Here is a 12,500-nt window from a genome sequence, read left to right as displayed (position 1 = left end):
CTGAGACAGTGCAGGTTTGATCCCTGGCCTGGAGCAGTGGGTTAAGGACCTGGCATTGCAGCTTCAAGGATTCAGTCCTTGGCCCAGATGTCATATGCATGACCAAAAAAGAAAAAAGAAAAAAAAAAAAAAAAAGAGCATGGGCTCTGGTCTCAGACTCCCGAGTTCAAAACTCCAAAGCTACATATTAGCTTTGTAATCTGGACAAGTCATTAAATCTTTGTGCTTCAGTTTCATTGACTGCAAAATGCAGAGCATGGCTTAAATCAAGTAAGAAAGGTTAAGGGCTTAGCATGGTGCTTTTCACATGGTAAGCACTAAAAAAGATAGTTAGCACCATCGTGGCCCCCAAAACAAAACCACTTTAGACATCAACATCTCCTAGCCTGCCCTCACCTTCCTTGTGCACAGCCGCTAGCAAGAGGAACACTGGTCCTTGAAATTCCAGGCATTTCCTAGCCCACCAGACCCCTCTTCCAGGTCCCTTCCCTTCTGTAGGAGGGAGATGGTAGATGGAAAACTCATGTCCAAGACACAGCCTGTGGGTTTCCTATTCCCAGAGAGGGATACAGTTTGGGTTTGGGGATGTCCCAATTCCTTAAAGACTATCTCGGAAAAATGTTGTGAAAACCAGCCCATCATGGTGATTCCTAAGTCCCCTGGGGTGTACCTGATGGATGCAGGGCTCCTGTCGGAGGCTCCGGAGGGCAACGAGGGCAGCTTCCTTCACATTTGGCTGAGGGTCTCCACACGCCATCTCTAGGAGCCGCTGGGGTACTTGGCACTGTAACAGCTCCTCCCCCAACCCTTCGGGCCCTAAGTTGCCCAGAGCTGACACGGCATTGCGCCGGATACCAGCCTGAGGATCTCCAAGCAGCTGGGTCATACCAGGTACCGCGGCTGCCAGGGCAGGGCCCAGGGGACCAGCTTGGTAGGCTGCGTTGCCCACAGCAAAGCTGGCACTGCGCCGCACAGCAGGGTCCTTGTCTCCGAGCCCCAGCAGCAGGAGGTTGAGTAGTCCAGCCTGGCTCTGCAGGGCCCCACGCAGGGCCATGCTGTGCTGGAGCAGGTGTCCCAGGAGCCCATAAGTACGGGCCCGCACAGAATTCTCTGGGTGGCCCAGGAGGCTGCGCAGGGGCCGATAAGATTCATCGGAGCCAGCCAGCAGTTCTTGGATAAAGGACAAGTGGCTGGGGGACAGGACCCGGATGGTGTGGGCCAAGAGGGAGAGAAGGTCAGAGGTCAGGAGCGGCTGGTCCCCCAGGAGGGCTACCGAGAGGAAGGGGATGGTGGTTCTAGGGAAGGCAGCCACTGTGTTCACAAACTGGTTGAGAGAGGTGGGATCCGTGAGGGCCAGACGCGTGAGGAGACTGATGGGCAGCTCGACTTGTGTCAGTGGAAGACGGTGGCAGCAGACCTGTAGAAGGGGAAGGGAGAATACACTGCAGTCAGATAATGTGGAGCCCCAAACCTGGGGGCGGGAAAAGCCCAGCTCTGGTGAGAAGAGCACAGACAGCTGGAAGACCTGAGCCACAGCACTGAGACACCACGCGGAGCCCAGGAGATCAGGTCCTTCCCAAGTGCATGCCTTGCTCTGCAAGGGCTCTGGCTCTCTGCTTTCAGAGACCCACTCAGTCCTTAATGCCAACAATGGTGAGAGAAGTGATTGTTGGCTGAGGAGCTGAGTCTCCAGTGCCTAGACTAGGATGTCCACCCCACTGGGCTGCAAGAGAATCCAGACAGGGGACTGATGGAGAGAGGAGGCACCAGCCCATTGCCCACCACGTGCCTCTGCTCAGGCCTGAATGCTTTCTCTACTCAAACTCTTAGGTCAAGCCAGACACTGCACTCTTACAAGGGCCTGCGAGAGCCCTGGAGCTGTCGGGAAGTGAATTAGAATACCAAGACTGGCCATCTTCCTCTCCCACCTTCCTGCCCAGGCAGCTTCCCAAGTACCTGCAGCAGGTGGGCTGTGACTTCTGAGGCTGTGAGGTCAGCCAGGACACCGTCGAGGAGGTCAGCATCCACGTCCAGGGCAAAGGGGAAGCAGAAGAGCTGGCAGACAGAGAGCACCACGACGGGGAGAAACTCACACCCCTGAGGCCTATGGAGGGGAGTGGAGCAGGATACACTCCGTCTGGCTCACCCACTCTAGTGTTCTTCCCCCAGGCATCTCAAATACCCTCGTCCAGCTCTCCTTGCCCAAGCTAAGCAGTCCCATTCCTTGCTTCATAGCTCAAGCTGCCAGCTCTCTCTCCTGCCTTCCCCTCCTCCTGGCCCCAAGTGCAAACTCTTAACTTTCTGGTCTCCCTCCTCTTGCTCCAACTCACGCCTGGCCCAGCTGATGCAGGAAGCTGGGCGAAAGCAGATGCTTCAGGGTGGACATGAGGATACTTCCACGCTCAGACAGGTGGCTCAGGCATAACTGGGGCTCCTGGGCAAAGGTGGCCACGGCCAGGCTCAGCAGGGCTGCCATGCCTGGAAACGCCGAGAATGGAGACCCAGTGGAGCAGGCAAGAGGCCCAGACGTCCCTGCTCCCCCTGGCTCTCAGGACCACCACCTGTTCAGTCCCTCCCTGTCCCTGAGCAGCTCCAGCACAGACTCTGCCATCCTTTCTTTAGGCAGCAGCGGCGGCAGCAATCTCCATGGGCTACCCGGGTTCTAGGCTTGAAGAGGGATCAATCCAGTGGCCCCACAAAAGGGCCATGCTGTTGGCACAATACCTTGGGGTGAGATCAGGGTCCAGTCTGGCTCTGGGCTTTGTGGACTGGACAGTGACGGCTCCTCTTCCGGTGCAGATGCCTCTCCGGGGAGCCTCAGAGCCATGGCGAAGCGGTGCCAAAGGACAGTCCACATTTCTGAGCCAGCCACGTCCCTTATCAGATCACCCTTCCCTGGCTAGAGACACAATTGAAAGAGCACAAAGGGAGAGGTCAAAGTCGGGAGTTACAGATGCCTTTTTTCACTCTTGTCCCCGACCTACAAGGAAGGGGAATCCCAGAGGATTCCTTCTGTTTTCCCACTTAGGAGTCCCCTGTTGTCTTAGTTCCCTTTCTTATCACATCTTAACTCCATGATCTCTCCCTTTTTTTTTGTTTTGTTTTGTTTTTTTTGTTTTTGGGGAGCCACACCTGCAGCATATAGAAGTTCCCAGGCTAGAGTTCGAATTGGAGGTACAGCTGCCGACCTACGCCAGAGCCACAGAAACATGGGATCCGAGCCCCATCTGTGACCTAACCACAGCTCATGGCAATGCCAGATCTTTAACCCACTGAGTGAGGTCAGGGATCAAACCTGCATCCTCATGGATACTAGTCAGATTCATTACCGCTGAGCCACAATGGGAAATCCCTTTTAACCCTTGTGTATGTCTAGTGGGAAGCAGGGAATTAGTTTTTCTTCCCACTGAATCCCAGGGATGCAGCTGAATGGCTCCCTTTAAAGGGTCCCTATTGAGGGTAGGTGGGCCCAGTCTAAGGTCATCACAGGGACAGCAGTTTGAGAGGAGAGGTGACTGTACTGCTTCTTCATCCTTATTGGCCGGTAGTTCTCCAAACGCCTAGTTTCTCTCTTTTTCCTTCCCATCCATCCATCCTTACTTCCCATGCAGCTGTACCTGGGTGAGCAGCTGCAGCAGAAGGATGAGGAGGCCGTCGTAGAATCCACAGCCACCGGGGGGAGTCAGCCGGACCTGTCGGAGAGAAAGTCAGGGAGAGAGCAGATCCCAGAGAGGGGTGAGGTGACCGCATCGACCTGTACACCCAATTCCGAGCCAGGCAGAGTTCTTCTGAGGCCTGGTGCAGTGGAGAGTTCTTTTGGACTTAGGAGTCTTGATTCCTGCCTATTCATTCAATGACTAACTCTGTCCTAAAGACACACAGTCTAGCAGGATAAGCAGCCACTGAAATAATCATAGGTTAGGAAAATACTTGCTAAAGAAGAAGCTGAGGAATTCCCACTGTGGCAAATGGGATTGGTGTGTCTTGGGAGCTCTGGGATGGGGATTCGATCCCTGGCTCAGCACGGTGGCTTAAGGATCCAGCGTTGCCACAGCTGCAGTTTCAATCTCGATCTGACCCCTAGGCTCGGGAATTCCATACACCATGGGGTGGCCAGAAAAGAAAAAAAAAAAAAAGAAGAAGAAGAAGTAGCAGCAGCCAAGAAGTAGTGGGGTGAATTGCAGAGAGTGCCTAGCTCTGCCTCCTGGAGGTAGGAAACTGATGGAATGAAAAGTTTAAAAGGTAGACAAGGAGGAGTTCCCGTTGTGGCTCAGCAATAACAAACCCAACTAATATCCATGAGGATGCAGGTTCAATCCCTGGCGTCACTCAGTGGGTGAAGGATGTGTTGCCGTGAGCTGTGGTGTGGGTCCAAGAGACAGCTTGCATCTGGCGTTGCTGGGACTGTGGTGGAAACTTCCTTATGCCATGGGTGCAGCCCTAAAAAGATGCGGGGGGGGAGAAAAAAGGCAGACAAGGAAGGGAGAACGTTCTGAGTAGCAGTCCTAGCTTTTACAAAGCAGGTCATGAAGGCTACAGTGAATTTTGGAAATAGTCATTTTTTTTGGTAGAGCAGGATTAGAGTCCAGGAGTAACAGATGAACTGTGAGCAGTCTGCTAACCAATTGAGACTTTACCCCAGAAACAGTGGGATGCCACAGAGGATTCCACAGGGGCAAGATTTTTTGTCTCCCTTTTTCACTGCTGCATTCTCGGAGACTAGACTAGCACCTGCGACTCCACATATCTTTTTTGTGTGAAGTAATTACGAGTTGAACAAATGAGCAGATCTTCCTTTAACAAAGCTCTGTCTGATGGAGCGAAGGAAAGAGACTAGAGAGAGGCTGGAGGAGAGATTCTTCAGGAGGTAAGTGCCAAGTCGGAGAGAGATGATGCCTGCCTCGCTCTTCAGAGGTCCTGTGTGTTAACACGGAATCTAAAGCCCTGACGGTCTGGGCTCAGAGGGGTTTATTATCTGGGGGCAGAAGGCCAGGACAGGAAAGACTCCTTGAGTCTCTCACACTCCTTAGTTGACTCTAGGCTTGCTGGCATTGCAGTCTTTCCTCCCTGAACGCAGGCCTTATTTGACCCAGAGAAAACACATCTCTGCATCCCAGTGGACCTCACCTCCGCAGGGGCGGACAGGGCGTGTGTGGCTGCAGCCATCCACTCCGCAGGCTGGAGGTCCAAAGTCACCCCTTGCTGACCGAGCTGTCCCAACAGACAGGCTGCTGCGCTCTGTGGACAGTTAGACGAGGAGGAGGGAGGTTTACGTCTGTCCTGGTCCAGGAGAAGGCCTCACGAAGAGCTGCAAATGGGGAAAGGGCTCTCCTGCTCCCAGGAGGTGGGATGATGGGGTGAAAGGGGTGGAAGATGAAGGCTGAAAACTCACCACGAGAGAGACGACATGCGAATGGGTAAAGACAGGAGCGACCTCTGTGCCTAGCTTCTCCATTCTGGAAGGAGGAGATCCATTGAGGGATGCAGCGGTGTGAGGGGAGGCTTCTGAGTGGCCTGCCCTCTCGCCTAGGCTGCCGGTCTTCCTCCAGGGCACAAAGCTGGTGGGAATCTAGGTCTGTTCTTTGTAAAGTAAACCTGCACTCTCTATCCCGGTCCCTCCTAAGGACAGGCTGGAGGGTGCCACTCCCCTTATCCCATGTCATCCTGAGCTATGGGGGTGGAAGATTTCAGTGGAGAGACTCTATGACTCACCCAGAAGGCAGATCTTGGAGGCGAAGGACAAGAAGGGAGAGGAGGTAGAGTGTCACTTCAGTAGACTCTTCCCAATCCACCACCTTAACCTACAAAGGCCAACGCTGGTAAGTCAGCTATACTCCAATACATTTTTTTTTAAGTTCATCGTTATTTGGAAGAAAAAAAAAACCTACAAAGGAAACCCAAGCTATCAGAGCAACCTCTGATTGAAATGATGGAACCCCCATGAGATGCCTACTTGCGCTGCTAGCCTACCTTGCTCTGGACCAGCTTCAACAGTGACCCCAAGGCCAGGGGCTCTTGCCCAAGAAGACGGCACAGGCGTTCACTGACGTGGCAGCAGGAATAGAGAACCTACAGGGTGTAGGAAGGAGTCTGTCAGGGGTGCAGAGCAGCCCTTGGGCTCCTGGATTGGGAGGCTCAGCTGAAAGCAGGCTGGCCTCTCAGCAGAGCTAGTATCCACAACTAGGGGTGTTAGAGAAATTCAGACCACTTCTGCCTCTTGGTGGAAGATTATGAGATGCACATATGTCTCAGTTTTGGTGAAGAGTGCGTAATGGTGGGGCCATCTCAGTTGAAAAGATTTAGAAGCAGAAAGGGGTCCTCCAAGGGGGTCTCTCCTCTCTCTTAGTCCCCCCTGCGCTCTCTCAGCCCTGCGAGTTAGAAGGGAATCTGAAGCACAGGGGTTATGGGCAGGTGGTACCTTGAGAAGGTGAAGGCACAGGATGGGATGCTCTAGACCAGAGATGAGGGAGGACCTCAGTGGGTTGCTATCTTCGGTGAGCTGATTTGCCAGATGCCGAGAGACCTGTGGGGACATAACTGAAGACTCAATCTCACTCCCATTATTCCAGTTCTACTCCTCTCATATCTCCAACTAATGGGGACTCCCAAGCCTTCCTTGCCAGACACTCTTCCCCAGGTTCCCCAGGAACTTCAGACTCCATTCTGAGGTCCCATAGGAATTTCAGACTCTAGTCTTCATGGCCAGTGGAGAACCAAAAAGCAAAGCTTAGTTAAGTTCCACCATAGGCAGATACAGAGGAAAGTGTTGTCAGCCAAAGGGGAGCAGGAAATCTGAATCTTGAACCCTTGAAGAAGCATCCCAGGTGGCTTCAGATCAGCTACCCCATCACATGGACAGTTTGTCACTGAGCTCTCTAATTAGCTGGCCAAGGGCTCTGGGATCTTGGCTACATCCTGTTCTGCAAGTGGTCCAAACCTAGTGGGAGCATCTATTTCTGGAAGTACTGAACAAAGAGACGCATAAAAGCTTGTTTTTCTGCCTTTCCAAGAAAACAAGTCACCCCCCCGCCCCGCCGCAAACTTCAGTAACAGAGATGATGGGAACAAGAAAATGTAGCTCAGACCTGCTCCTTGGCTTCCCAGCAGTCAGGCAGCCCCACCGGAGGAGTGCATATGGCTGCCAGCGCCAAGGAAATGGCTCCAGGCAGATCCTCGCTCTGCTCCCGCAGGGGCTGGCTCACCTGGGGGGCTCCTGCGGAGAAAGGCAAAGAGTCTGGTTGTTTCTCTCAGATTCCTCATTCATTCAGTTCACAGTTATTTAATGCTCACTTAATGCCAGGCACTACCCTGGGCAATGGCAGGGGAATGAGCAAAGCTGGACCTCCTCCACGAGTAGGTCAAGAGAACCCCTCCCCACTCCAGTACCTGGGGGGGTGTGGAAAGGGAGCTGTGGGACTGTCAAGCCATGGAGGAGCCCGTCCAACACAGCCCGCTGCGTCGTCAGCAGGCTGGAGTAGAAGGCTTTGGAGATGGTCCGGCTGTTCCCATCCATGGCTTCACACAGCACAGTAAAGCACTAAGGGAGACAGAGGCAGGTGAACATTCGCACATCAGAAAACCAGTTGGGTTCAGGATTAAGGAGCAAGAGTTTCCAGAGAACCTGAGAAAGGAGGAGAAAAAACCCAGGGAGACCAGCTGTTTAATTCTAAGCATTCCTCGCACAGAAAATGCATTACAACTGCCTTCCTGTCTCAAGGACAGGAATTTTAGGTGTCAATCCTTCTATGCTGATCAGCTGCTCTCTAGATGATATTTCTCCAAGCGTTATCTGTGGACCCTGAGTATAAGAATTCCTGAGGGTGTGTGGATTCTTCCCAAGCCAGTCCTACTGATTCAGAATTTCAAGAGGTGGGGTATTTTTCTCCAAACTCCCCATGCTACTCACTGCACAATGATGTATGAGTACTGCTGACCTTAAAGCTTCCTGACCAGAAAGGGTGAGGGATGCTAAAACAGGCTCTCAGACTAGAAGACACTGAATGGACTCGGAGCTAGAGGCAGGAATATAGCCCAGATCTGTGCTCCCAGTTGCCAGTTTGAACAATGGCCAGGCAATTATTTACTTTCTTGCATATGTTCCTCTCTGTCTCCACTACGATCAGTCAGAACTCAGCTATTTTCTCAGTCAATCCTCCCTAACCACCCCTCACCTCCAGAGTCCAGGGTAGGTTACTCATAACCACATAGGTTACGAGGCTGTAGGACAAACAAGGTTAGGAAATACTAGCTGATCTGTAAGTCTTTTCAAAAAGAAATACTTCTGGAGTTCCCATCATGGCACAGTGGAAATGAATCTGACTAGGAACCATGAGGTTGAGGGTTTGATCCCTGGCCTCACTCAGTGGGTTAAGGATCCGGCATTGCCGTGCGCTGTGGTGTAGGTCGCAGATGTGGCTCGGATCTGGTGCCACTGAGGCTGTGGTGTAGGCTGGCAGCTACAGCTCCAATTTGACCCCTAGCCTGGGAACCTCCATATGCCGCACGTGCAGCCCTAAAAAGCAGAAAGACCAAAAAAAAAGAGGAAATACTTCCATTTGTGCTTCACTAAAATAGGCCAGACTTGCTTAATGCCTCTGGGCCTTAATATATTTCTTCCTGGAATGTCCTCCCTACTTTCCTGCCTCATCCACCAGACAAACGTCTATGCATTCTTCAAACCCTAGCAGAGATGAGCTCCTTCTCCAAGGTGTCTCCCATGACTCTCCGAGTAGCGTTAGTCTTCTTTGGCAGTGCTTCTGTATTTTACACAAAGCTCTAATATACCTTTTTTCCCTCCCCTTTTTATGCCACCCAGTGGCATAAAGAGTTCCTGGGCCAGGGATCAGATCTGAGCTGTAGTTGCAACCTAAGTGGCAACACCAGATCCTTAACCCACAGAGCCAGGCAGGGCATCAAACCTGCAACCCAGGGCTCCCGAGACGCTGCCGATCCTGTTGAGCCACATTGGGAACTCAGACAAAGCACTAACATACTTTTCATATCATTGCTCTCCATCACCTCTCTCCTACTAGACTAGCCCTGGCCTCTTGAAGACGAGGACTTTCTCTTACTCAAATGGCATACAGCACATAGCTGGCATTCAACAAACACTTGTTGCATGACCTTGACCTAACCTTATATAGTCATAAGAAAGGGGATAGGAGAAACAAGGGAAAAAACAGAAACTGAAATCTGGAAGAGGGAGCAGATTACCATAAGGCTGTCCCTTCGCAAAGTCTGCTCCGAGTCATCTGGTTGGGCTAGGATTTTCCCTAACAGATCCAGAAAGATGTTGGCAGCCTCCTGAAATACCTGTAAGCTGGGGGGAAAAAAAGAGTCTATGGTTTCTTCTCATCTCTCTACTAACAGCCCACGTGTGGTGAATGGGTCAGTTCAGGGCAGGTAGGCGAATCTTGACAAAGGCTCACCGCTGAGTGCTCTCCCCTCCCCCCAACCCCCACCTCCACAGTCTCACATAGACGCCTCCAAGCCTCCTCTTTGCCATTTTCTCTAGCTTATTCACACCTTGACCCTTCCATGTAGTGAATGGTGTCTGCTTGACCCTTAGAACCTGAAAGTCTTGGTACAAACTTGGAGGTGCCTCAGGGTCCTTAAGAGGATTAGCTGGATCCTGAGAGGTCCCTCAGCTGATCCCTAAACCTGTCACACATCACGGCTTCTCCTCACTTAGCCTCTTCCTGATGGGGAGGGGAAGAATGGGGATAGAAACTGAAGCCAAATTGGCCAACAGAGCAAACACTGCTTCTCATCCCACCTGTCACCTGTCTGGCTCCTCTCCAGATTGAAGGTGCAGGCGAAGTAGGCCTGGATCACAGCCATCAGGTCCCGTAAGAAGGTCCCGTACCAACACTGCTGCCAGGGGGAGAGGACAGAGGGTAAGGGCCAAGTAGGGGATGGAAACAAAAATTAAGTTAGATAGTCCAGTCAAGTTCACCAAACAGAAAGGGACAGAGGGAAGAGAGCATTTGGACAGAGAGAGGAGCTCCAGAAAGAACAAAATGGCGGCCGACAGGCTGTAAACAGCCTGAAAACATGTCTTGTTTGGCCTAAACAGCATTTTGGAGTTTAGAAGGTTCTATTTTTCAAAATAGCTCAAATTCTTTTCTAAATTCCTTAAAAGCGGTCGAGATTAACACTCATCAGCAGAATACAGCTTCCAGGCATCTATGCCTGGGCCCTGGTAAACATTTCTGCATCCTGTCCTCCCAGCTGGGCTGCAGGAAGACACAGCACAGGGAGGTGGACACTGCGTCTCAATCCCAGCTCTCAGGCTTATCATCTCCATGACCAGTTACAAGGCAGTGCCCGTGTGTGAGTTAATCTCTGAGTTGCAGTACCCTGCGCTATAAAATCAGGTCCATAAGACCTCAGATTTTACATTTCAAAACAGTGCTCTATGGGAGTTCCCGTCGTGGGGCAGTGGTTAACGAATCCGACTAGGAACCATGAGGTTGCGGGTTCGGTCCCTGCCCTTGCTCAGTGGGTTAACGATCCGGCGTTGCTGTGAGCTGTGGTGTAGGTTGCAGACGCAACTCGGATCTGGCGTTGCTGTGGCTCTGGCGTAGGCCGGCGGCTACAGCTCTGATTCGACCCCTAGCCTGGGAACCTCCATATGCCGCGGGAGCGGCCCAAGAAATAGCAACAACAACAACAACAAAAAAGACAACAACAACAAAAAAAAGACAAAACAGTGCTCTAATTATCGGGAAGCTGAACATAAAAATCTGGATTTCTTGCTTCTCCCGGAAAACTGGATCTGGCAACACTGGACTGGCTCTATTCCCCCTTCAACAGTGAGCTGGCGCTGAGGAGAGGTTGTTCTGTTCAGATTGGCCCACCAACGAGAGCTCCGGCTTCTCACATTCTCACTCCTCATGCTGTCACGCAGGGTCTGCTTCACTGACATTATCTGCCTGACCTCGGGAGGCATGAGAGTTTGCCATGATCTACTAACCAGAGAGAAGGAAGAGAAAAGGCAATTGGGCCAAATAGAGGTGGCAGTCTGAAGAAAAGAAATCTGGAGAGAAGGAATTCCAGTGGGTCTTTAGAGGCTCCTGGGGCGGCACTTACCTGCTGGATGCTAGTGCTCTCCTGGCTGCGTCTGAGGAGGCTGAGCAGCAGCCCAGGGAGCCCTGCCTCCCGGCAGAAGGAATACAAGGGAAGAGAGTCACTGCAGCTGGACAGGAGGCTGCTCAGGACCCGGAGCGCAGGAAGGATACGGGAAGCGCCCTCCAGCACACCTTTCAGGATCTGGGCAACACAAGGCAAAGAGATAGTAATTGATATTGTTGTTATTGCTATTATTATTATTTGTCTTTTTAGGGCTGCACCTGCAGCATATGGAACTTCCCAGGCTAGGGGTCTAATCAGAGTTGTAGCTGCCAAGCCTACACCACAGCCACAGCAATGCCGGATCTTTAACCCACTGAGCGAGGCGAAGGATCAAACCTATGTCCTCATGGATACTAGTCGGATTTGTTTCCTCTGAGCCACGACGGGAACTCCATATAATTGATATTATGAGAGGTAAAGGGAGAGTCACAGATACCAAGTGTCCCCATGGAGTTGACAAGGTAGACCAAGTGCTCCCATTCCTTTCTTTGGAAATCTGAAACCCAGAAAAGGGAGTTCCTATCATGGCTCAGCGGTAACAAACCCAACTAGTATCCACAAGGACTCAGGGTCGATCCCTGGCCTCTCTCGGTGGGTTAAGGATCCAGCATTGCCATAAGCTGTGGTGTAGGTTGCCGACACAGCTTGGCATTGCTGTGGCTGTGGTGTAGGCCAGCAGCTGGAGCTCTGATTCAGCCCCCAGCCTGTGAACTTCCATGAGCCGTGGGTACAGCCCCCAAAAGACAAAAAATAAATAAATAAAATAAAACCCAGAAAAGAAGAAGAGAGAAGTAGGAAAAGGGTACCAAGAAAGGGGAACATAAATGGCCAGGTCACCTGACTTAGAGGTGACAAAGGGGGAGGGGACCTCCCCTCAGGAGCTCTCTGTCAGACCCAATGACATTCCTATCTGCTCCCTGCCTTCTCCAGCCCTTCAGCTCAAAACAAACAAAATGAAACCACACACACACACACACACACACTTCTGAAAATTAAAAACAATAGGCATAGGACAATGTTGTTCAGCTCCAGATAGACAAAATAATATTATTCAACTCTTTGATCAGGGCGTGACAGACTTTGACCTGCAGGCTAGATCCAGCCTATCAGTCACTTTTTTTTACAGTCTGATGGCTAAGGGCAGTATTATATTTTTTAACAGTTATCTTTTAAAAGGTTATTTTTCAAAAGAAGACGAACATTTACATGGGCTTTACAATATGCCATTCACTATTCTAAATCTGTTTACTTATTTGCTCATGTAATCTTTACAATAGCCCTGTGGAGTAAATACAATTACCCATTTTATAGATAAGGAGACCGAAGCTTCTATATGGGTTAAGTAAGTAGTCAGTAATTACACAGAG

General features: G+C 51.3%; 1 protein-coding gene across 50 annotated transcripts in view; it reads right to left on the bottom strand.

Moving 5' to 3' along the window:
- STK36 (serine/threonine kinase 36) overlaps positions 1-12,500 on the bottom strand; it is a 28,904-nt gene that overhangs the window by 1,641 nt on the left and 14,763 nt on the right. For 14 of the 50 annotated variants that reach the window (XM_085000412.1, XM_085000416.1, XM_085000415.1 and 11 more), the window contains 15 exons: positions 11,092-11,271; positions 9,776-9,873; positions 9,214-9,319; positions 7,387-7,537; positions 7,086-7,213; positions 6,419-6,523; positions 5,971-6,069; positions 5,713-5,801; positions 5,393-5,456; positions 5,128-5,238; positions 3,618-3,692; positions 2,725-2,899; positions 2,331-2,478; positions 1,957-2,104; positions 671-1,417 (listed from right to left, as the gene is read on the bottom strand). In XM_085000412.1, coding sequence (XP_084856538.1) covers positions 671-1,417; positions 1,957-2,104; positions 2,331-2,478; positions 2,725-2,899; positions 3,618-3,692; positions 5,128-5,238; positions 5,393-5,456; positions 5,713-5,801; positions 5,971-6,069; positions 6,419-6,523; positions 7,086-7,213; positions 7,387-7,537; positions 9,214-9,319; positions 9,776-9,873; positions 11,092-11,271 — 2,424 coding nt within the window. Of the gene's footprint in view, positions 1-670; positions 1,418-1,956; positions 2,105-2,330; positions 2,479-2,724; positions 2,900-3,617; positions 3,693-4,285; positions 4,441-5,127; positions 5,239-5,392; positions 5,457-5,712; positions 5,802-5,970; positions 6,070-6,418; positions 6,524-7,085; positions 7,214-7,386; positions 7,538-9,213; positions 9,320-9,775; positions 9,874-10,882; positions 10,971-11,091; positions 11,272-12,500 lie in introns of those variants that run through there. The other 36 variants (XM_085000420.1, XM_085000424.1, XM_085000422.1 and 33 more) reach the window with 7 other exon arrangements.

The sequence above is a fragment of the Sus scrofa genome, chromosome 15 (genome assembly GCF_054392235.1).
Source record: "Sus scrofa isolate SSC_HxYL_T2T_F1_AM1 chromosome 15, Sscrofa_HxYL_maternal_Yorkshire_Landrace_v2.0, whole genome shotgun sequence".
Lineage (NCBI taxonomy): Eukaryota > Metazoa > Chordata > Mammalia > Artiodactyla > Suidae > Sus > Sus scrofa.
The sequence above is the reverse complement of the archived record's forward strand: the minus strand, read 5'-3'. Positions and strand labels throughout refer to the sequence as shown.